Source organism: Chionomys nivalis, chromosome 12 (assembly GCF_950005125.1).
Source record: "Chionomys nivalis chromosome 12, mChiNiv1.1, whole genome shotgun sequence".
Classification (NCBI taxonomy): Eukaryota; Metazoa; Chordata; class Mammalia; order Rodentia; family Cricetidae; genus Chionomys; species Chionomys nivalis.
The window spans coordinates 56,728,893-56,754,872 of record NC_080097.1 but is presented as its reverse complement, the minus strand read 5'-3'; the positions used below and the strand labels follow the sequence as shown (position 1 = coordinate 56,754,872).

Sequence of the window (25,980 nt, the reverse complement as noted above, 5' to 3'; positions counted from 1 at the left end):
TTAAGGTTGTGGTTGAAGAGGGTCTGAGACCCCAGGAAGTCCACTGTGCCTTCACTGAGACAAAAGTGTGGCTTTTGATACCTCTTACATTTTTTTTCCACTGTGGTCAGAAGTTTTTTTTTATTATTTCTTTGGTTTATTCTTTCTCCCTTTTCTTTTTTTAGAAAAAATATTGGCTACACCCAATTTACCACAAAACAGCTGTAGCACTACTTATAAACAAACACAGTTATACAGTACTTATTAAAAGCTGGTGCAGTGTCCTATTTGGCGAGGCAGAGTTTCAGTACGTCTTCTCATTAACCTCTGAGACTTCTCATCATACTGAGGAACCAACTGTTGGAATGGTCTAATGAATTAATCTTCACACACTCTGACTCTCCTAAACTGCTAGGGTGTCACAGAGAAATTCCTAAAGCAAGTGAAAGCTAGTGACCAATGATCGTGTCTACTGTCTTGTATAATTAAGTACACTAACAAATCACAAAAACGTGTTGGTTACCTGTTTACTTTGTATTGGCATTCATCTCTCAAGAGCTCAGTAAGATCAGATCAGCACAGGCTTCCCTGCTGAGGACTTCAGCTGATTTCTTAGAGTGCTGATTTAGATCTTTAATAGATAAACAAAACCCTTGATTAGTTCTGAGTTGTTGTTTAGTGGACTAGATCCAGCAGTGAGACAGACAGGGATCCAGCTCTTGAAGAGGCTGATAACAACTGGAGTGAGCTGAGGATCTGAGCTTAGGGCATGTGATGGGAAGAGCTGTGTGAGATCAGCTCTGGGAGTAGGGACAGGCTGGCCTTGCCCTGAGAACCGAGGTGTGTGTATGTGTGTGTGTGTCTGTGTGTCTGTATGTCTGTGTGTGTGTCTGTATGTCTGTGTGTGTGTGTTGTTCTCATATGTGCATGTCCATGTGTGTGCGTGCCTGCATGCGTGAGTGTGTGCATGCGTGAGTGTGCGTGTGTATGTGTGTTTAAGCACACACATCCAGAACAACCCCAGAGCACCCTGGGTTCTGTTTTATCTCCACAGCTTTTTCAGAGATTTTTTAATTTTCTCCTTTCGTACTTGGTGTACATAAATGCTCTCTTGTTCTAGTTGTGAACTGCAATCCGGATATTAATTGGATCTAAATTAATCATCCAGTCCATGGGTTGGAACTCTGTGTCAGTTTTCGACCACAATGAAGGGACAACTGTTTTGGGATACACATTACTCTACAAGGTATAATAAAAATTGATAATTCCTCCCTGAAAAGAAACCATGTATAAATGATACATTATCTGCACATACAGGTATGCAATAAAATCCTTACAAAATAGAATAATCTTAATTATATGATACCCACGTAGAGGGAATCTTTTAAAACTATGGAGGACGCTCAAATTTAGTGATATCGAATAACTAAAGTGAACACAGCTAAGTAGTAGTATTTACTTTAGGGTGATTTCATCCTAGAAAAAGGAGAGCAGTGTTGGCAAACCCTTTAATGCCAGCACTCGGCAGAAGGGGCAGACACATCTCTGTGAGTTCAAGGCCAACCTGCTCCACATAGTGAGTTCCAGGATGCACAAGGCCACACATAGAAACCCTGTTTCAGGATAGAAAAAAAAAGAGCAAACAAACAAAAATAGTGAATGAGGACAACACAAATTTTGTGGCCATTTGACATTGCTTTGGAAAAACAAATGGACTGGTTAAATACAACTGACTTGATGGACATAGCTACAATCTCAGTGAATTCCTGATGGGGTGAGTTATTTTGATTCTAATTTTACTTTTCGTGTGCTTACCATTTGGAATTATTGAAATATTAAAACATAAGCATGCCATCAGCCATTATCCTTCTAACTCTTTCAGGTTGCTCCATTCCTTTTAGATTCAAGGTCTATTATTCTTTAATTGTCTCTCTCTCTCTCCCTCTCTCAACATACACGGTGATGAAAATATAAATCCAGCATACAGAGTCAGTTTGTTATTGCTTGAATTCATATTTAGTTTAGGTCTGCCCACTTAGGATTGGATAACCATTAGAGGGGCTCATCTTTGGGGAAGATTATTTCTCCCTCTCTCAGCACTTTATAGTTTGTTGCTTTTCATCTTGGGATGGGGCCCCCTGGTATTTCCTCAACCACTTTGGAAGATCTTCTGTTGTTGACATTGTCCATATCTTATTTTAACAGTCATATTGCTGAAATTTCACAGGTGTAGTTTCCTCATCATGTCTAGAGGATATCTACATCAAGGATTTTAACTATGGATTATGTGTATGTGTCTGTGTTCCGGTTGGGGCATGTGCATGTGAGTACACAAGCCCTTGAGGCCAGAGGAGCCTAAGTTACAAGTGTTATGAGACATTCAACACGGGTGCTCAGAACTGAACTTGGGTCCTCTGCAAGAGCAGTCGCTACCATTAAGACTTCTGAGTCATCTCCCCAGGCCTACCTCATCAATTCCCAATATCTGTGACTCACAAATGTAGGTGCTATGAAAAGCTCATGGCGTGAATCCAGTGTGACTGTGAAGGGTGAGCTCTTGTTTCAGAGAAGGTCCTATAAGAGGCCCATGAATGCAGAGAACAAACATGATTGAACATATTTTTAGGTTGAAAGAATGATTGCAGATTTAGGCATTTCCAATTGAAATTCAGCAGGGAACTTTGGCAGAAATTTTGTAGGCTGATGAAAATGAACTTGTGATAATACCAAAACTTGTGATAATACCAAATAGTGATATTATTTCTGGAAATCTTGGTATCTGTTTTCTGTTTTTCTGTCAAATGTAATAGCAAGGTTATTTCACTGTTTACAAACCGGTATTGAGCTGGATTGAAATGCAATTTTTGCATTAAATTGAGCTTACCGTAATACCACCTTCTCCTGGAGCACTTTGGTATAAAACATGGTATTGATAGGTTGGTTTTCCTGTTAACGATGAAATAAACAGTCAAATTTACTAAAAGGTCAATCTGTATTGAGTTTTCATTCCCAAATTCTGGCATAAATACTGCTTACAACATTGTAAGTAACCTAATAATGTTTTGGTAATGTCCACAGAAGGCCATCTTACTTCTAAAATGTAAATGATTTCATCAGAGTAACAATGAACACTTTTCAGGAATTCCTGGCATTGGAAATGATTAAATCCCTTGTCCCTTATGAAACTCAGTACTGGAAAGATTACCCAGTTTATAATGATTTAGCATTAAATTTCCTTTTAGAACTTAGCTTGTCTTTCTTGACAATTTTATATATATGTCCAATGTTTTTTAGTCATTTTTGCCCAATTCATACCCTCTTATCCAGCACAATTCCCACTGAGACCTTCTTCCTTTTTCATTAATTTTCTTGATGACTTCTGCAAGGACACATCATTAATCATGAGTATCATGTGGTAATTGCACTGTCTTCTCTTAATTTTACAAGTTCCTCTTATTTTCCTTTCATTTACATTTTTAATTTATTTGATTTGTTCATTCATTTACGTATTTTTGAGACAGGGTTTCTCTGTGTATCCCTGGCTGTTGTGGAACTTTCTCTGTAGACCAGGCTGATCTTTACCTCAGAGACCCAGCTGCCTCTGCTCCCCAGACCTGGGATTAAAAGCTTTCTCCACCACTGTCAGGCTGGGTCTGTCTCTTTAAACTACCATCTCTGGGCATCGGCAGCAGCTGTACTAGTTAGGTTTAATATGGGCAAAGAAAACCACTTCTATATATTTTCCACTGCCCCATACCAAAAAAAAAAAATTATTTATTTCGCGTCTTCAATGGTGTTTTCTCTTCAATGACATTAGCTCCATTATTACTACCTGGAAGCAAATATCAGGTTGGGCTGTTCTTAGCATCAGCACTGCAATCCATCCCCAAAGAATAAGATTTAACATGAGTAATTATGGTCTCCAAAATTCTTTGGATAAATTTTTTTTGTTTGTTCTGTTCTCTTGGATGTATCTGGTGAAACCCAATGAGTTTATTAATAAATATTCCGCACTCCTTAGGGCATATCAGATCTGGAATACTATTTGTACACCTCTCAGTGCACTCACGATTTTCACAGTTTGTTTTGTTTTAAATTTTAAATATAACCACATAACCACATGTCTATCTTTTTACCACAGAGCCTATCTAACCAGCTATGCTGGGTACTTTCTGTCAAATCGACATAAACTAGAAACACCAGAAAAGGAGCCCTCAATTGAGGATTGTGTCCATTAGATTGACTGTGGGCATGTTTGTAGGGTACATTTTGGTTGCTAATGGATGGAACTGGAAATAGCCCACTGTGGGTAGTGCCATCCACGGGCATGAGGTCCTGGGTTGTGTAAGAAAGCAAGCTGAACCAGCAGGCAGCTTTCCTCCCAGGTTCCTGCCTCTGCTCCTGCCTGAGAGCCTGCCTGCCCTGACTTCCATCAGTGATGGAGTGCAGGTGGGACATGTGAGCCAAATCAACCCTTTCCTGGCCAAGCACTTTGGGGCAGAGTTTTTATCAGAGTAACAGAACATAACTAGAACAGGTGTGACTATCTTTGTAAATGTGTGGTGCTTGTGTGTAAACATGTATGTCTGTGTATGTATCCTGTGTCTTTATGAGTACAGAGGAAGATGTCAGGGACCGCTACTATTTTCCATCTTAGTCCTTTGAGATGGGGAACCTGGAACAGACTGTTTTGTTGAGGCTGCTGGCAGCAAGCATCAGCCGTCTTTCTGTGTCTTCACTGAGGATACAGGTGCATCAGCTGCACTCAGCATCTTTTATGTTGGTGCTTGGATCTGAACTCAGATTCTCCTTCTTGTTCAGATAGTGCTCTTACCCACTGAACCATATCCTCACCATCCTAAAATAAAACTTTAAGTGTTTGTTGTTACTGAGAAGATGCTTTGTTCTTGTGTCACCATCCTTGACAGCTTCTATATTAGGTAGCACAGTTTGCATGTAATGCCTTCTCTGTTATCAACTTTATAAACATTTGCAAATTCTGAAAGGCTTAACAGAGTCTTGTATTTCCCTGACAAAAAGTAGCTGTCTGCCCCCTTTCAGCTGAGTGATCTTCTCTCTTTTTGGAGTTGTATTATATTCTACCATGGTATAGAAGCCATGCTGCAATTAGAAATAATAAGAGATAAAGAACTATAATTACTTCTACTATGAAAATTGAAAGGAAAATAGAAAGCAAGATTTGAGTGTTTCAGGATCTCAGCTGCAGATGCAGTGCAGAGTGAGAGCCTATTGTAAGAATGGTAGCTGGGGGCAGGCCTCAAGGTCCCCTCGAGGGAGCACGGGCCCCTACTGCTGGGGCTGCAGGTTCTGCTGTGCTCTTCTGGACCCGCCCTGCCTGCCTCCTTCTTCCCTTGGTCCCTGGCTCATTGGGCTTCCAGGTGTCCCTGTGTAGGTGTTGAGGAGTTCCATCTGGACGGGTGAGTGTGTGCTATCCAGGGGCGGACTGTCCCAGAAGAGAGCACAAACCCCCCTCCCCCAGCTCCTGCTGCAGGGCTTTCTTTCCTACACATGCCCCCCCCCAGCCTGATTGTCTGCAAGGAAGAGATGGGCCGGCGCCAATGCAAGAATTCCTCCAACAACCTGAAAGGCAACATGACATCACCAGAATCCAGGAATCCCGAAATAAGAAGAATTGTACACCCTATTCCAGAAGAATTAGAAGAATTTGACTCAAAAGTGAATTATATGAAAATAATAGAGGACCTTAAACAGGAGGTGAAAAACTGCCATAATCAATTAGAGATTACAAACAAAAAGGTAGAGGAAATGAATAAATCTCTCAAAGATACCCAAGAAAACCAAGAGAAATAAGAAAAAGCAATCAAACAGGTCAGGGAAACGGTTCAAGACTTGAAGAATGAAGTGGAAGTAATGAAAAAAACACAAACCGAGGGAAGGATGCAGATGGAAAATTTGGATAAATGAACAGGAAATACAGAGACAAGTACTACCAACAGATTACAAGAGATAGAAGAAAGAATCTCAGACACTGAAGATACCATAGAGAAAATAAACACACTGATGAAAGAAAACAGCAAAACCAACAAATTCTCATCACAAAACATTCAGGAAATCTGGGACACAATAAAAAGACCAAACTTAAGAATAATAGGGATAGAAGAAGGAGAAAAAGCACAGCTCAATGGACCAGAAAATATATTTAATAAAATTATAGAAGAAAACTTTCCCTTTGAAAGATATTCCTTTGAAGGTCCAAGAAGCATACAGAACACCGAATAGATTGGATCAAAAAAAAAAAAATCTCCTCGTCATATAATAAGCAAAACACAAAACATACAGAATAAAGAAAATATATTAAGAGCTGCAAAGGAAAAAGGTCAAGTTACCTATAAAGGTAAACCTATCAGACTTACACCTGACTTCTCTATGGAAACCATGAAAGCCAGAAGGTCCTGGATAGATGTACTGCAGAAACTAAGAGACCATGGATGCAAGCCCAGACTACTATACCCAGCCAAGCTTTCGTTCACTATAAATGGAGAAAACAAAATTTTTCACGATAAAAACAAATTTAAACAATACGTAGCCACAAATCCAGCCTTACAGAAAGTAATTGAAGGAAAATCACAACCCAAGGAGTCCAACAATGCCCACAATAACTCAGACATCTAATGACCTTTCACCGGCACAACTTGAAGAAGGGAAACACGCAAACTCTACTACCAAAAAAAAGAAAGACAGAAAGAAAAAATGACCGGAGTTATCAACCACTGGTCATTAATATCACTTAATATCAATGGATTCAACTCACCTATAAAGAGGCACAGGCTAAGAGATTGGATACAAAAACAGGATCCAACATTCTGCTGTTTACAAGAAACACAACTCAACCACAAAGACAGACATCTACTTAGAGTAAAGGGCTGGGAAAAGGTTTATCAAGCAAACAGACCTAAGAAACAAGCAGGTATGGCCATACTAATTTCTAACAAAGTTGACTTCAAACTAAAATCAATCAGAAGAGATGGAGAGGGACATTTTTTACTCATAACAGGAACAATTCATCAGGATGAAGTCTCAATCCTGAATATCTATGCCCCTAATATAAAAGTACCCACGTATGTAAAAGAAACATTACTAAAACTCAACGCAGTCATCAAACCACAGACACTAATATTAGGAGATTTCAACACTCCTCTCTCACTAATGGACAGGTCAATCAGACAGAAACCTAACAGAGAAATAAAAGGATTAAGGGAGGTAATGAATCAAATGGACTTAACAGACATCAGACATCTCTATAACATTCCACCCAAATATACCTTCTTCTCTGCAGATCATGGAACCTTCTCGAAAACTGACCACATACTCGGTAACAAAGCAAACATCCACAGTTACAAAAAAATATTAGTAACCACCTGTGTCTTATCAGATCACCATGGATTAAAGTTAGAATTCAACAACAATGCTACCCCCAGAAAGCCTACGAACTCATGGAAACTTGACAGTCAACTACTGAACCACACCTGGATCAAGGAAGAAATAAAGAAAGAAATTAAAGTCTTTCTTGAATTCAATGAAAACGAAGACTCAACATACTCAAACCTATGGGACACTATGAAAGCAGGGCCAAGAGGAAAGTTCATAGCACTAAGTGCCCACTTAAAGAAAACAGAGAAAGCACACATTGGAGACTTAATAGCCCACCTGAAAGCTCTAGAAAAAAAGAAGCAGACTCACCTAGGAGAAGTAGAAGACTGGAAATAATCAAACTGAGGGCTGAAATCAACAAAATAGAAACACAGAAAACAATCCAAAGAATCAATGAAACAAAAAGCTGGTTCTTGGAGAAAATCAACAAGATTGATAAACCCCTATCCAAACTAATCAAATGGTGGAGAGAGAATACGCAAATTAACAAAATCAGAAACGAAAAGGGAGACATAACCACAGACACAGAGGAAATTCAGAGAATCATTAGATCGTACTACAAAAGCCTGTATGCCACAAAATTGGAAAATGTAAAAGAAATGGACACTTTTTTAGATAAGTCCCATATACCAAAGTTAAACCAGGAACAGGTGAACAATCTAAATAGAACTGTTAGTCGTGAAGAATTAGAAGTTGTTATAAAAAAACCTCCCTACCAAAAAAAGCCCAGGTCCAGAAGGCTTCAAAGCAGAATTCTACCAGAGCTTCCAAGAAGACCTAATACCTATACTCCTTAATGTATTTCACAATATAGAAACAGAGAAGTCATTGCCAAATTCCTTTTATGAAGCTGCAGTTACTCTGATACCAAAACCACACAAAGACACAACCAAGAAAGAGAACTACAGGCCAATCTCACTCATGAACATCGATGCGAAAATCCTCAATAAAATACTGGCAAACTGAATCCAAGAACACATTAGAAAAATTATCCATTATGATCAAGTAGGCTTCATCCCAGAGATGCAGGGCTGGTTCAACATACAAAAATCTATCAATGTAATCCATCATATAAATAAACTGAAAGAAAAAAACCATATGATCATTTCATTAGATGCTGAAAAAGCATTTGACAAAATTCAACATCCCTTTATGATAAAGGTCTTAGAGAGATTAGGGATACAAGGGTCGTACCTAACTATAATAAAAGCTATTTATAGCAAGCCAACAGCTGACATCAAATTAAATGGAGAGAAACTCAAAGCTATTCCACTAAAATCAGTAACACGACAAGACTGTCCACTTTCTCCATACCTCTTTAATATAGTGCTTGAAATTCTAGCGATAGCAATAAGACAACATAAGGGGATCAAAGGGATTCAAATTCATTATTTGCAGACGATATGATAGTGTATATAAGCGACCCCAAAAACTCCAGCAAAGAACTCCTACAGCTGATAAACACCTTTAGTAGTGTGGCAGGATACAAGATCAATTCCAAAAAATCAGTTGCCCTCCTATACACAAAGGATAAGGAAGCAGAGAGGGAAATCAGAGAAGCATCACCCTTCACAATAGCCACAAATAGCATAAAATATCTTGGGGTAACTCTAACCAAGGAAGTGAAGGATCTATTTGACAAGAACTTTAAGTCTTTGAAGAAAGAAATTGAGGAGGATACCAGAAAATGGAAGGATCTCCCTTGCTCTTGGATTGGGAGGATCAACATAGTAAAAATGGCAATTCTACCATGGGCAATTTATAGATTCAATGCAATCCCCATTAAAATCCCTTCAAAATTCGTCACAGATCTTGAGAGGACAATAATCAACTTTATATGGAAAAACAAAAAAACCCAGGATAGCCAAAACAATCTTATATAATAAAGGATCATCTGGAGGCATTACCATCCCTGACTTCAAACTCTATTATAGAGCTTCAGTATTGAAAACAGCTTGGTATTGGCATAAAAACAGAGAAGTCGATCAACGGAACCAAGTAAAAGACCCTGATTTTAACCCACAAACATATGAACACCTGATTTTTGATAAAGGAGCTAAAAGTATTCAATGGAAAAAAAAGAGCATCTTCAACAAATGGTGCTGGCAGAACTGGTTGTCAACCTGTAGAAGAATGAAAATAGATCCATATCTATCGCCATGCACAAAACTCAAGTCCAAATGGATTAAAGACCTCAATATCAGTCCGAACACACTGAACCTTATAGAAGAAAAAGTGGGAAGTACTCTACAACCTATGGGTACAGGAGATCACTTTACGTATATCCCCAGCAGCACAGACATTAAGGACAACATTGAATAAATGGGACCTCCTGAAACTGAGAAGCTTCTGTAAAGCAAAGGACACTGTCACTAAGACAAAAAGGCAACCCACTGACTGGGAGAAGATCTTCACCAACCCTGCAACAGACAAAGGTCTGATCTCCAAAATATATAAAGAACTCAAGAAACTAGACTTTAAAATGCTAATTAACCCAATTTAAAAATGGTGCACTGAACTGAACAGAGAATTCTCAACAGAAGAAATTCAAATGGCCAAAAGACACTTAAGGTCATGCTCAGCCTCCTTAGCGATAAGGGAAATGCAAATTAAAACAACTTTGAGATACCATCTTACACCTGTCAGAATGGCTAAAATCAAAAACACCAATGATAGCCTTTGCTGGAGAGGTTGTGGAGTAAGGGGAACACTCATCCATTGCTGGTGGGAATGCAAACTTGTGCAACCACTTTGGAAATCAGTGTGGCGATTTCTCAGGAAATTTGGGATCAACCTACCCCAAGATCCAGTAATACCACTCTTGGGAATATACCCAAGAGATGCCCTATCATATGACAAAAGTATCTGTTCAACTATGTTCATAGCAGCATTGTTTGTAATAGCCCGAACCTGGAAACAACCTAGATGCCCTTCAATGGAGGAATGGATGAAGAAAGTGTGGAATATATACATATTAGAGTACTACTCAGCGGTAAAAAACAATGACTTCTCGAATTTTGCATGCAAATGTATTGAAATAGAAAACACTATCCTGAGTGAGGTATCCCAGACCCAAAAAGAGGAACATAGGATGTACTCACTCATAATTGGATTCTAGCCATAAATAAAGGACATTGAGCATATAATTTGTGATCCTAGAGAAGCTAAATAAGAAAATGAACTCAAAGAAAAACGTATAGGCATCCGCCTGGATAGGGGAAGTAGACAAGATTGCCGGACTAAAACTGGGAACTTTCGGAACCTTCATCTGGCGATGGATCGAGAGAGAGACAGAGACCCAATTTGGAGCAACGGTCTGAGGTCTTAAGGTCCAAATGAGGAGCAGAAGGAGGGAGAACATGAGCAAGGAAGTCAGGACCACGAGGGGTGCACCCACCCACAGTGACAGTGGAACTGATCTTTTGGGAGCCCACCAAGGCCAGCTGGACTGGGACTGAATAAGCATGGGTTGAAACTGGACTCTCTGAGCATGGCGGACAATGAAGGCTGATGAGAAGCCAAGGATAATGGTACTAGGTTTCGATCCTAATACATGAACTGGCTTTGTGGGAGCTTAGCCTGTTTGGATGCTCACCTTCCTGGACCTAGATAGAAGTGGGAGGACCTTAGTCTTCCCGCAAGGCAGGGAATTTGGACTGCTCTTCAGACTCGAGAGGGAGGGGATATGGACTGGGGGGAGGAGAAGAGGAGTGGGGATGGGGGAGGGGAGTAGGGGGGCAATATGTGGGAGGAGGGGGAGGGAAATGGGAAACAGGGAGCAGGTGGAAATTTTAATTAAAAAAAGAATAAAAAAATAAAAATAAAAAAAAGAATGGTAGCTGGGTTGTGGTGTGTGAGGCAAGGTTCTGGTGTGTGTGTTCTTGACAATCAAAAAGAAATTCTTACTAGTTTTCCAAATACCATTAAAAACTCATTTAACAATGTAGTTTAATATATTACTGATAACCTCTGTTGGTTTGCTACATCTCCATGAAAATATGATGGTGCCAGTTTGACTGTCTTCACTTGGAAGATAAAACACTGGAAGCATCACACTGAAGTCAGGCATGGTTAACAACTGGAAGAGCACACAAATATTGAAATTGCACAGGATGAGAACAGCATTCTCAAGAACCATACAATACAGTTACACACACATAGACACATGCGTGTGCCCACACACACACAGAGAGAGAGAGAGACAGAGAGAGAGAGACAGAGAGAGACAGAGAGAGAGAGAGAACCATAGTAGAGAGAGAAAGAGAGAACTGGGAATGGTGTGAGTCAAAGCCTGCCACAGCAATGGAATTGCTACACCAAGGCCATATTTTTTTAATATCCCCAAGAAGCAGCATCAACTGGGAACCAGGTGCTCAAATACATGAGCCTAACAGGGACATAGTCACTAAAAACCACCAAAGGAAGGTGGCATGGGACACATCCACAGACGAGAGGAATCTGAAGCAGTTTGTATTTAAGATATTTACAGCCTCTGAATCCACCTTAATATGTGCTCAAGGGAGCAAAGCAAGGTGGCTTTGACACCTTCACCATGCAGTAGTGGGAGGAGCCCTGGAGTTTCTCGCCAGAGGGAGTCTAAGCATGGGCTCATCTTTGTGTGAAATAGCAGAAAATTACTGACCACAGGTTAGCTATCATTGAGGTCATTTGCTCAAAGAATCCTAGGCTCAATTCAGCCTCCATCCCAATATCTTTGATGCTGTTTGTCGGGTTAGTTACTACCTTTTGGTAGAAAACTATTTTATCTCCTCTCTAAAACATAAACAATAATGGTTTTCAACATTATTTTAAGCCATAGACCTTCTCCTCAATGTAAATAGGACATCTAAGCTGAATACGCATGTGACCATATGATATTTAACATGCATTTTTCTTTGATTGTGCACTCTTCTTTGTATTTGTTGTCTCCAAAGGAGCTGGATCCTTAGTCTGTGTCCTGGGCAGGGTTTATTTTCCTGTTCTCTGTCAGAAAATGTGTGCCACCTACATTTCTTCCTAAATAAAAGCTTGTCTTTGAAAGATGCCTGATACAAAAGGAGATTTTATTCCATCTCCCAGAAGAATGTGACGCTCTGTCTGTTTGGGATAAGCAGGCATTAAGCAGTATCTACCACTCATGTTATCTCTTAAATGTCTGACAGGACAGGACCCTGAGCCAAGGCTGCTTTGAATTTTTATGATTATTTAAGTTAATTTAAGAATTCTTATTTGTTTGTTTGAAACAGAGTCTCTCTCTTATAGACTTGGAGTAAGACATCTGCCTCCCCAGTGCTGTATTAAGGCAAGAGCATTCATGCCTAGAAGCTTGGTGTTTTTTTTTTAAACAATGTGAGTCCAACATAGGGAGACTTTTATTTAAGAAAGAGCCACACATTCTTGCTACAGTCTCATGCCAAGAACTTCCTAACAATGAGAAGCCCAGGTAGACATAGGAATTATGGATGCAGCAGTAACCAAGAATGTTGAAACATCACAGGAACTTCTCCACACCTTTTTTCATTTCTCTTTATTTCACGGCCTCCTGATTCATATTTAGTTCTGTTTCTGAATTATGTTTCTGTATATGTGCATCTCAAAGGATTTAAATATGCATACTGATTCTGTTATCTGCTACCTTGCAAATAAATACAAGGAGGCTGTCTTAGTTGGGCTGTTCTCTAGTTATTGCCAACTCCTGGTGGGGTGGATGTAGATTTTCTGAATAGCTTCCCATAGAAGCTAACTTCTTAAGGCCATTTTCAAAGTTCATACACTTCAATGTTGACATATGAAAAGGTAGAGATTTTTAGTTCTTTTGCCTTGGGGATGTCAAATACTGACATCGACCAAATGACAGCAGGGCACCATAGCCTAGAAGCTGGCAATGATTGAGATGAACAAGGTCAGAGGAGCTCATGCTGCTGAGAGATGCTGCTGCTAAGGATGCTGAGCACATGGGAAGGTTGGGGTTTGAGTGAGCTGACTGTGAAGAGCTTCTCTAGATCTGAGCATGTGGGAGGTGGGATACCTGCATGGAACCTCTATGATGGCATTTCTGGCCTGAATATTTGTGAGCCCCCTCCCTGCCAGGCCATGATTTAGGCTGACACCACAGGTCTGAAAATCTAATGAATGGGATCACATGTGGTTCTGGGTGTCCTAGGTAGGGGGATAAGAGGTAGGGACGTGCTCAGATTAGCTTGGACTTTAAAGCATAGAAGCTGATAACTCATAGGATCCAGCATAAAAAAGGGGGGGAGGGCTGGAGGCAGCTTGGTCCTGTTTCCAGAAGATGATGCCAAAATGAATCAAGATGTTAAACAGACCTTTCTGAAATTGCTGTCACTTTAATGATGAAACTGTGGGACAGAGATACCCTATCCGGGAAGGACCATTGACAGTGACCTCAGCTCTGTCTTCATATCTTCATGTCCAATGGTGCTTTTCCTCTCCTTTCTTCCATATGACACAGAGGTGGACAAATGTTCTTGCTGAGCCCCACGAAAAGAGACACCCATGCCCAACTTTTGGCCTGTCAGAGGGCGGGCACTGCAGAGTGAGACTGGTACAAACACGGTGTGCAATGGCCATGCCTGAGATTTGGGGCGAGGACGTGTATGGTGTTGGAGTGAGCAGAGAAGAAAAGTAGGACTTTGGTTTGCTAAGTAAAGAGTTGGTTCCTGTGAATGAGCAGGAAGCCAGTCTTTGAATTCTGCAAAGTGATGTTTATTGATTTGCTGGTGTCCCAGAAGAGTCCTGGACTCATGTGTAGGGAGGGGTCTGCTTTGCTCTGTAGTTAGCTATGTTTTATCGTTATCTTTATCCAGGATAGGAAACTTGACACTCTGGTGAACGTTCCTGGTGCTGAACCATCAGTGCAGACCAAGGACACAATGCCTGCAGCTCTGTTTTTACACACGAGAGGCCCTCCAGAATCCCCCTGTGAATGGAGAAGGGTCAGAGAGGACTGAGCTGTTGTTCAGCCTAGTCCCCGCCTCCCTCTCATGTCAAGGCTCCTCTCCAAGGTGTATGAAATGTGTGTTGAGAAAAATGGAGGGAAGGCCTGGGTTCCTGGGGTTCCCATTCTGATTGTGGACAGAATTAGGGCTTCACCTCCCTCCTGAGTCCGGCCTCCACCCTTTCTCCACAGTGATTCACTCCCTATGAAGGTGTATAGGACCTTCAGCTCCAGCCTATTGCTTAAGAACATAGGGACAGGTGAGTGAGCCTGATGTGAGCATGGAGGACCAGTCCATTGACAAATGTGGGTGCCTGCTCTGAGGAGACCCCTGTTTATGATGATGATACACAGAGGGAGCTCTGCTTTCTAAAGCCTGGGCCTGGGAGTCAGGAGGGCTGTACAAATCCTGCTATGCCAGCTTCCTTCTGCAAGGCTCCTTGTCAGCTCTGAAGCTCGAGTTAGTTACTGAGACTGGTGTTCCCAGGGAATTAGATAATGGCCAATGGGGAAAAGAGTCCCTTGATTTTGGTCCCTAGGTTCCAGATTGCTTTTTTCTCCCATGTAACCCAGAGAGGACAATCTAACTCACCAAAAAGGAAGCTCGCTTGATCTTTGGGTCCCCCACACAGATCGCAGTAGCTTTGTTGTAACGACGACGAAAGCGGGATTCACACTCCTGATCCTTCTGGACTGTCAGCTCTACCTCTTGCAATGTATCTGGGAGTTTACCCTTAGGAGCCAACATTCCCCATCCAGCTACATGGCACACGTCCCCTGGCTTCACATGGACATTACTCCTGGGCAGCCTGAGAGTCCTCACAGCTTCAGTCCTCTTTGCCCTCCTCTCCAGCTGTGGGGGAAGAAGAATGAGAGAGCAGTTCAGCCAAGAGACTGGGTTCCTGGGACCCAATGAAAGCCAGGATGTCAGGAATAAAAAGAACAGAATGAGAGGAGGGGGGAGGGGCAATTTCTGCAGCAAGCAGAGCACAGAGAGCTGTGCTCCCAGTTCTCACCTTTAAGAGCATGATGTCACTGGAGTCATCCTTAAAATTGTAGTCTGGGTGTGGGAAGGCTTTAGCCACAGGGATGATCTGCTGGGTCCCCTCCGGGAAGCTGATGTCGTGGGCTCCTAGAGTGACTCTCATTGAGCTGCAGAGAGCAGAGTGCAGATGGGAGATGTGGAGTGAGAGGGGACACAGGGCAGGAGCTATAACAGGCTGGGTGGGCAGGGTGGGGCTCTAGCTGAGGGGACTGAGGAGACAGAAGGGTCTCAGGGTGTGAACCACTGCTCTTCCTTTACAAGAACATTAGACTCCTGGGAACTTGCTCTTGTTTCCAGGTAATACTCCAAAGTTTGCATTGACTCTTAATGTGCACTTTCAACCTCAGCCACTTCTGTAGTCTGACCAGTGTATTTGCTTTCAACTCAACTGTGCAGCTGCCTCTGAACTCTCACCCTTTGACCTCAGAGTTTTCCTGATGACAGACTTCCATTGTCACAGCCCTGTCCTGCAGTGAGCTCTCAGAGGAGCATCCACGAGTAGGAGATGGAAACTAGTCTTGGGGAAGCATAACTCCTTCTCCTCACCTTCGCATGCAGTGAGCAGCTGTCAGCACAAAGTTGTCTTTTACCAGGAAGCCTCCGCATCTATAACTTCTGCCATCATCATTCACAGATGTAATAAATGCCATGTAGGGGCGGGAGTGGGGCTTGACCTCATGGCCCCCAATGATCTCCTCTGAAAGAAAAGGCAGAATATGGGGTGTCTGGGAGCAGCAGATGAGGTAGGAGGGAAGATCTAGGGAGGGTGATGGGGTGAGATCTACAGTTCCCCAAGACTGTTGTGGACAGAATTCCTTGCACATAGATTGATCTTTGCTGAGGCTGAAGCCTCAGTGCCATGTCTGAGAAGGGGTGGGTAGGACTTGTCCTACAGCCCCTGCTTTACAAATACATGGAGGGACAAATTTCTTTCTTCATGATGCTAGAGACCAAGGGCATCCTGAATGGCTCATGTTAGTCTTTCTCGGGTAATGGGTCTCCTGACACCTCTCCTGTCTTGATTTCTGCTAATTTCATCAACTTTTATCCCAAGGTCTTTAGAGAGGGATTTTCTAAAGTTCTCCTGTTCTGGTGCTCATCATATCCTAGGTTCTCAGTAAATGAATTAGCTGCATGGAAGAATGATTTTTACTTAGGTGGAGGGATGGTGGCTCAGAGCTCAAGGGAATCAGAGCCTAGAGGATATTGTAGGATTCAGCTGGTATAATGGCAGTAGGTGGGAACCTGCAGAAAGAAGTGGAGGGCCAAGCAAAACTAGATGGCAAAGGTAATGGAGTGTACAGCACAGGCATCTTGTCACCCTGGGCCTCTAGATTTAATAGCCTGAGGGTGGAGATTAATAAATACTGCTAATATTCTTCAGCTGGTGGTCTTATGTCATTGTGGACTGGTCATAAAAGCTACCCTGAGTCTGGGCTCGGTTAGAGTTATTGGTGTACATTTAGTAACTTTGCATTCTCTGCTTTATCTCATTTTAGGAATGATCCACTCTCTATGGGACACAAAGAGCAGGGAGAAGCTAGTGCCCACCGTGTCCTCTGAGGACACTGCTCTTTTTCTGACCTTGTTGAGGATCTAGCCAGTGACAGGCTTGAGGTTCAGGAAGCTCCTGGTTCAGTGCAGGAAGTTCCTGACTAGAGCTGGGCACAGACTCCACAGAGGTATTATGGGATGTCATCTCTGGGACAGGGGTGTTCACTCACCTGCACTAGCTCCAAGTGTCAGAAGAAAGGTCTGGAGAATCAAGACAACTGCCATCTCCCCAGGAAGGCTGCTCAGGTTTGGGGACGGCAGAGTTGACACAGTCCTAGAAGGACGAAGGAGGTGAGCGCTCAGTGACCTCACAGGCATTTTAAACCTGTGCACCTCTGCTCTGATTGGCTTTTTAGCTAAGGCAGTTTCCTGATTTGGGTAAAAATGTCACTGTCACCTATGACAACCTCTGAGCTAATCCTGTATAAAGACCAGGAAAAGAGGGTGTTAAGGTTGTGGTTGAGGAGGGCCTGAGACCCCAGGAAGTCTACTCTGTCTGAGACAAGAGTGTGGCTTTTCTTACCTCTTACATTTTTTTTCCATTGCAGTAAGATCTTTTTTTAGTTTCTTTGGTTTTTTTCTTTCTCCCTTTTCTTTTCTTTTAAAAAAATAATGGCTACACACAATTTACCACAAAATAGCTATAGCACTATTTATACACAGACACAGTTATACAGTACTTATTAAAAGCTGATGCTGCACCATATTTGGCAAGGCAGAGTTTCAGTACATCTTATTAACCTCTGAGACTTCTCATCATACTGAGGAACCATCTGTTGGAATAGTCTGATGAATTAATCTTCACACACTCTGACTGTCCTAAACTGCCAGGATGTCACAGAGAAATTCCTAAAGCAAGGGAAACCTAGTAACCAATGATCGTGTCTACTGCCTTGTATAATTAAGTACACTAACACATCACAAAAACGTGTTGGTTACCTGTTTACTTTGTATTGGCATTCATCTCTCAAGAGCTCAGTAAGATTAGATCAGCACAGGCTTCCCTGCTGAGGACTTTAGCTGATTTCTTAGAGTGTTGATTTGGATCTTTAATAGATAAACAAGAAGGTTGATTAGTCTTGAGTGGTTGTTTAGTGGACTAGATCCAGGAGTGAGACAGACAGGCATCCAGCTCTTGAAGAGGCTGATAACGACTGTAGAGAGTTGAGGATCTGAGCTTAGGGCATGTGATGGGGAGAGCTGTGTGGAGTTGAGACAGGCTGGCCTTGCCCTAGGAACAGAGGTGTGTGTGTGTGTGTGTGTGTGTGTGTGTGTGTGTGTGTGTGTTGTGCTCATATGCGCATGTCCATGTGTGTGCGTGCCTGCATGCGTGAGTGTGTGCATGCGTGTGTGTGTGTGTGTATGTGTGTTTAAGCACACACATCCAGAACAACCCCAGAGCACCCTGGGTTCTGTTGTATCTCCACAGCTTTTTCAGAGATTTTTTAATTTTCTCCTTTCATACTTGGTACATAAATGCTTTCTTGTTCTAGTTGTGAACTGCAATCCGGATATTAATTGGATCTAAATTAATCATCCAGTCCATGGGTTGGAACTCTGTGTCAGTTTTCGGCCACAATGAAGGGACAACTGTTTTGGTATACACATTACTCTACAAGCTATAATAAAAATTGATAATTCCTCCCTGAAAAGAAACCATGTGTAAATGATACATTATCTGCACATACAGGTATGCAATAAAATCCTTAAAGAATATAATAATCTTAATTATATGGTACCCACGTAGAGGGAATCTTTAAAAACTATGGAGGATGCTCAAATTTAGTGATATCGAATAACTAAAGTGAACACAGCTAAGTAGTAGTATTTACTTTAGGGTGATATCATCCTAGAAAAAGGAGAGCAGTGTTGGCAAACCCTTTAAAGCCAGCACTCGGCAGAAGAGGCAGACACATCTCTGTGAGTTCAAGGCCAACCTGCTCCACATAGTGAGTTCCAGGATGCACAAGGCCACACATAGAAACCCTGTTTCGGGATAGAAAAAAAAAGAGCAAACAAACAAAATAGTGAATGAGGACAACACAAAGTTTGTGGGATATTTGACATTGCTTTAGAAAAACAAATGGATTTGCTAAATACAACTGACTTGATGGACAGAGCTCCAATCTCAGTGAATTCCTGATGGGGTTAGATATTTTGATTCTAATTTTACTGTTTGTGTGCTTACCATTTGGAATTATTGAAAAATTAAAACATAAGCATGCTATCAGCCATTATCACTCTATCTCCTTTCAGGTTGCTCCATTCCCTTCTGATTCAAAATCTCTTATTCTTTAGTTACCATTCTCTCTCTCTCTTTGTCTCTCTCTCTCTCTCTCTCTCTCTCTCTCTCCCTCTCTCAACATACACGGTTGAAAATATAAATCCAGCATACAGAGTCAGTTTATTATTGCTTGAATTCATATTTAGTTTAGATCTGCCCACTTAGGATTTGATAACCATTAGAGGGGCTCATCTTTGGGGAAGACTATTTCTCCCTCTCTCAGAACTTTATAGTTTGGCCGGGCGGTGGTGGCGCACAGCTTTAATCCCAGCACTTGGGAGGCAGAGGCAGGCGGATCTCTGTGAGTTCAAGACCAGCCTGGTCTACAAGAGCTAGTTCCAGGACAGGCTCCAAAACCACAGAGAAACCATGTCTTGAAAAACGAAAACAAAAATAGAACTTTATAGTTTGTTGCTTTTCATCTTGGGATGGGGCCCCCTGGTATTTCCCCAACCGCTTTGGAAGATCTACTGGTGTTGACATTGTCCAGACCTTATTTAAGAAGTCATATTGCTGAAATTTCACAGATGTAGTTCCCTCATCATGTCTAGAGGATATCTACATCAAGGATTTTTAACTATGGATTAAGTGTATGTGTCTGTGTTCCGGTTGGGGCATGTGCATGTGAGTACACACACCCTTGGAGGCCGGAGGAGATTAAGTTACAAGTGTTATGAGACATTCAACATGGGTACTCAGAACTGAACTTGGGTCCTCTGCAAGAGCAGTCGCTACCATTAAGACTTCTGAGTCATCTCCCCAGGCCTGCATGATCAATTCCCAATATCTGTGACTCACAAATGTAGATGCTATGAAAAGCTGATGGCGTGAATCCACTGTGACTGTGAAGGGTGAGCTCTTGTTTCAGAGAAGGTCCTATGAATGCAGAGAACGAACATGATTGAACATATTTTTAGGTTGAAAGAATGATTGCAGATTTAGGCATTTCCAATTGAAACTCTGGCAGATAATATGTAGGCTGATGAAAATGAACTTGTGATTATACCAAATAGTGATATTATTTCTGGAAATCTCAATATCTGTTTTCAGTTTTTTCTGTCAAATGTAATAGCAAGGTCACTGTTTACAAACCGGTATTAAGCTGGATTGAAATTCTATTTTTGCATTAAATTGAGCTTACCGTATTTTCACCTTCTCCTGGAGCACTTAGGTATAAAACATGGTATTGATAGGTTGGTTTTCCTGTTAAAGATGAAATAAACAGTCAAATCTACTAAAAGGTCAATCTGTAATTGAGTTTTCATTCCCAAATTCTGGCATAAATACTGCTTACAACATTGTAAGTAACCTAATAATGTTTTGGTAATGTCCAGAGAATGGCCATCATACTTCTAAAATGTAAATGATTTCATCATAGTTACAATGAACACTTTTCAGGAATTCCTGGCATTGTCCCTTACGAAACTGAGTACTGCAGAAATTACCCAGTCTTTAATGATTTTGCATTAAATTTCCTTTTAGAACTTAGTTTGTCTTTTTTGACAATTTTATATATATGTCCAATGTTTTTTGGCATTTTTGCTCAAATTCATCCCCTCTCATCCCCCAAAATTCCCACTGAGACCTTCTTCCTTTTTCATTAATTTTCTTGATGACTTCTGCAAGGACACATCATTAATCATGAGTATCATGTGGTAATTGCACTGTCTTCTCTTAATTTTACAAGTTCCTCTTATTTTCCTTTGATTTACATTTTTAATTTATTTGATTTGTTCATTCATTTATGTATTTTTGAGACAGGGTTTCTCTGTGTATCCCTGGCTGTTGTGGAACTTTCTCTGTAGACCAGGCTGATCTTTACCTCAGAGACCCAGCTGCCTCTGCTACCCATTGCTGGGATTAAAAGCTTTCTCCACCACTGTCGGGCTGGTTCTGTCTCTTTAAACTGCCATGTCTGGGCATCGGCAACAGCTGTACTAGTTAGGATGATTATGGACAAAGAAAACCACTTCGATATATTTTCAACTGCCCCATACAAAAAAAAAATATTTCGCGTCTTCAATGGTGTTATCTCTTCAATGATGTTAGCTCCATTATTACTACCTGGAACCAAATATCAGGTTGGGCTGTTGTTTGCATCAGCACTGCAATCCATCCCCAAAGAATAAGATTTAACATGAGTAATTATGGTCTCCAAAATTCTTTGGATAGAATTTTTTTCTGTTTTTTCTGTTCTCTTGGTTGTAGTCTGGTGAAACCCAATGAGTTTATTAATAAATATTCCTCACTCCTTAGGGCATATCAGATCTGGAATACTATTTGTACACCTCTCAGTGCACTCACGATCACGAAACGATTTTCACAGTTTGTTTTGTTTTAAATTTTAAATATAACCACATAACCACATGTCTATCTTTTTACCACAGAGCCTATCTAACCAGCTGTGCTGGGTACTTTCTGTCAAATCGACATAAACTAGAAACACCGGAAGAGGAGCCCTCAATTGAGGATTGTGTCCATTAGATTGACTGTGGGCGTGTTTGTGGGGTACTTTTCGGTTGCTAATGGCTTGAACTGGGACTAGCCTACTGTGGGTAGTGCCATCCACGGGCATGAGGTCCTGGGTTGTGTAAGAAAGCAAGCTAAACCAGCAGGCAGCTTTCCTCCCAGGTTCCTGCCTCTGCTCCTGCCTGAGAGCCTGCCGGCCCTGACTTCCATCAGTGATGGAGTGCAGGTGGGACATGGGAGCCAAATCAACCCTTTCCTGGCCAAGCACTTTGGGGCAGGGTTTTTATCAGAGTTACAGAACATAACTAGAACAGGTGTGACTATCTTTGTAAATGTGTGGTGCTTGTGTGTAAACATGTATGTCAGTGTATGTGTCCCATGTCTTTATGAGTACAGATAAAGATGTCAGGGTCCGCTACTGTTTTCCATCTTAGTCCTTTGAGATGGGGAACCTGGAACAGACTGTTTTGTTGAGGCTGCTGGCAGCAAGGATCAGCAGTCTTTCTGTGTCTGCACTGAGGATACAGGCGCATCAGCCCTAATCAGCATCTTTTATGCTGGTGCTGGGATCTGAACTCAGATTCTCCTTCTTGTTCAGATAGTGCTCTTACCCACTGAACCATATCCTCACCATCCTAAAATAAAACTTTAAGTGTTTGTTGTTACTGAGAAGATGCTTTGTTCTTGTGTCACCATCCTTGACAGCTTCTATATTAGGTAGCACAGTTTGCATGTAATGCCTTCTCTGTTATCATCTTTATGAACACTTGCAAATTCTAAAAGTCTTAACAGAGTCTTGTATTTACCTGACAAAAAGTAGCTGTTTGCCCCCTTTCAGTTGAGTGATCTTCTCTCTTTTTGGAGTTGTATTATATTCTACCATGGTATAGAAGCCATGCTGCAATTAGAAATAATAAGAGATAAAGAACTATAATTATTTCTCCTATGAAAATTGAAAAGAAAATAGAAAGCAAGATTTGAGTGTTTCAGCATCTCAGCTGCAGATGCAGTGTGGAGTGAGAGCCTATTGTAAGAATGGTAGTTCGGTTGTGGTGTGTGAGACAAGGTTCTGGTGTGTGTGTTCCTAATACTCGAAAAGGAATTCTTACTTGTTTTCCAAATACCTTTAAAAACCCATTTGGCAATGTAGAGTAAAATATCACTGATAACCTCTCTTTGGTTTGCTACGTCTCCATGAAAATATAATGTTGCTAGTTTGACTGTCTTCACTTGGAAGGAAAAACATTGGCTAGCAGCATCACACTGCAGTCAGGCATGTTTAGCAACATGAAGAACAAATATGCTTATTGCACAGCATTAGAACAACATTCTCAAGAACCATACAATACAGTTACACAACACATAAACATATGCGTGTGCCCCCCCCCACACACACACACAGAGAAAGAACCATAGTAGAGAGAGAGAAAGAATTGGTGTGATTCAAAGCCTGCCACAGGAATAGAATTGCTACACCAAGGCCATATTTTCTAATATCCCCAAGAATCAGCATCAACTGGGAACCAGGTGCTCAAATACATGAGCCTAACAGGGACATAGTCACTAAAAACCACCAAAGGAAGGTGGCATGGGACACAAAAATGAAACAGAAACTCTATATTCTCTAAGTCCACAGAAAAGAGTGCTTGCAGAAGTATGACATTGGACAGAACAATGCAGGTATAACAATATGTCTTCCCCCAGGACAATTGAGAAGACCGGTTTTGTTGTGTCTGTTTTGTGTCCTTCAGGGGAGTCTTATACTCTCTGGCTTGCTGGATTGCAATGACCTGGGGGAAAAGAGAAGTTGGGTAAGTTGGGTCTTGATGAGTTGAAGCATTTTCTTTCCCAGGTGTAGAACATCAGTATAGATGTCAGGGGAGCTGAATAAACTTTATGCAAATGATAGGACTTGGAGACACATCCACAGACTAGAGGAATCTGAAGCAGTTTGTATTTAAGATATTTATAGCCTCTGAATCCACTCTAATATGTGCTCAAGGGAGCAAAGCAAGTTGACTTTGACACCTTCACCATGCAGTAGTGGGAGGAGCCCTGGAGTTTCTCGCCAGAGGGAGTCTAAGCATGGGCTCATCTTTGTGTGAAATAGCAGAAAATTACTGACCACAGATTAGCTATCACTGAGGTCATTTGCTCAAAGAATCCTAGGCTCAATTCAGCCTCCATCCCAACATCTTTGATGCTGTTTGTCGGGTTAGTTACTACCTTTTGGTAGAAAACTATTTTATCTCCTCTCTAAAACATAAACAATAATGGTTTTCAACATTATTTTAAGCCATAGACCTTCTCCTCAATGTAAATAGGACATCTAAGCTGAATACGCATGTGACCATATGATATTTAACATGCATTTTTCTTTGATTGTGCACTCTTCTTTGTATTTGTTGTCTCCAAAGGAGCTGGATCCTTAGTCTGTGTCCTGGGCAGGGTTTATTTTCCTGTTCTCTGTCAGAAGATGTGTGCCACCTACATTTCTTCCTAAATAAAAGCTTGTCTTTGAAAGTTGCCTGATACAAAAGGAGATTTTATTCCATCTCCCAGAAGAATGTGACGCTCTGTCTGTTTGGGATAAGGAGGCATTAAGCAGTATCTACCGCTCGTGTTATCTCTTAATTGTCTGACAGGACAGGACCCTGAGCCAGGGATGCTTTGAATATTATGATTATTTAAGTTTATTTAAGAATTCTTATTTGTTTGTTTGAAACTCTTATAGACTTGGAGTAAGACATCTGCCTGCCTCAGCCTCCCAAGTGTTGGATTAAGGCAAGAGCATTCATGACTAGAAGCTTCGTTTTTTTTTAAACAATGTGAGTCCAACAAGGGAGACTTTTATTTAAGAAAAAGACACACATTCTTGCTACAGTCTCATGCCAAGAACTTCCTAACAATGAGGAGCCCAGGCAGACTTAGGAATTATGGAAACATCACAGGAACTTCTCCACACCTTTTTTCATTTCTCACGGCCTCCTGATTCATATTTAGTTCTGTTTCTGAATTATGTTTCTGTATATGTGCATCTTAAAGGATTTAAATCTACATACTGATTCTGTAATCTGCTACCTCCAAATAAATAGAAAGAGGCCGTCTTAGTTGGGCTATTCTCTAATTACGGCTAACTGCTGGTGGGGTGGATGCGAGTTTCTGAATAATTTCCCATAGAAGCTAACTGCCTAAGGCCATTTGCAAACCTCATACACTTCAGTGTTGACTGATGGAACAATAGAGACTTTTAGTTCTTTTGCCTTGGGGATGTCAAAGACTGACAGCGACCAAATGACAACAGGGCACCATAGCCTAAAAGCCTGCAATCATGAGATGAACAAGCTCAGAGGAGTTCATGCTGCTGAGAGACCCCGCTGCTATGGATGCTGAACACATGGGGAGGTTGGGGTGTGAGTGAGCTGACTGTGAAGAGCTTCCCTAGATCTGAGCATGTGGGAAGTGGGATACAAGGTATTAGGCAGACATTTAGAGCCCTGTCCTGCATAGAACGTCTATGATGACATTTCTGGCCTGGATATTTGTGAGCCCCCTCCCTGCCAGGCCATGATTTAGGCTGACACCACAGGTCTGAAAATCTAATGAATGGGATCATATGTGGTTCTGGGTGTCCTAGGTAGGGGGATAAGAGGTAGGGACGTGCTCAGATTAGCTTGGACTTTAAAGCATAGAAGCTGATAACTCATAGGAAGGTGGCAAAAAAAATAAAGGACTGGAGGAAGCTTGGCCATGTTTCCAGATGAGGATACCAAAATGAATTCTAGTTGTAAAACAGACCTTTCTGAAATTGCTGTCACTTTAAGGATGAAGCTATAGGACAGAGATACCCTGCCCGGGAAGGACCATCTACGGTGACCTCAGCTCTGTCTTCATATCTCCAGGACCAATGGTGCTTTTCCACTCCTTTCTTCCATATGACACAGAGGAGGACAAATGTTCACCCAGAGCCCCACGAAAAGAGACACCCATGCTCAACTTTTGGCCTGTCAGAGGGCGGGCACTGCAAAGTGAGACTGGTACAAACACGGTGTGCAATGGCCATGCCTGAGATTTGGAGCACAGATGTGTATGCTATTGGAGTGAGCAGAGAAGGAAAGTAGGACTTTGGTCTGCTAAGCACAAAGTTGGTCCCAGTGAATGTGCCAGAAGCCAGTCTTTCAATGCTGCAAAGTGACGTTTATTGATTTGGTGGCTTCTGTCCTGGACTCATCTGTAGGGAAGATGGTGAGTCAGGGAGGGGTCTGGTTTGCTCTGTAG

General features: G+C 41.5%; 1 protein-coding gene across 1 annotated transcript; it reads right to left on the bottom strand.

Annotated features, from left to right (window-relative positions):
- Nucleotides 1-14,188: 14,188 nt before the first annotated feature.
- On the bottom strand, nt 14,189-17,174 carry LOC130884947 (granzyme C-like). Its single transcript, XM_057786279.1, has 5 exons — nt 17,120-17,174; nt 15,942-16,092; nt 15,367-15,502; nt 14,943-15,203; nt 14,189-14,332 (listed from the first exon to the last, which is right to left on the bottom strand). The coding sequence occupies exons 1-5, from the start codon at nt 17,172-17,174 to the stop codon at nt 14,189-14,191; spliced, it is 747 nt and encodes a 248-aa protein (XP_057642262.1).
- Nucleotides 17,175-25,980: the final 8,806 nt, after the last annotated feature.

Coding starts and splice junctions, on each gene's coding strand:
- LOC130884947 (XM_057786279.1), bottom strand. CDS start 17,174: ATGGCAGTTGTCTTGATTCTCCAGACCTTTCTTCTGACACTTGGAGCT. Junction 16,093..17,119: donor GACACTTGGAGCTAGTGCAG/GTGAGTGAACAC, acceptor CTTTTCTTTCAG/AGGAGATCATTGGGGGCCAT. Junction 15,204..15,366: donor GTGACATCATGCTCTTAAAG/GTGAGAACTGGG, acceptor CTTCCCCCACAG/CTGGAGAGGAGGGCAAAGAG.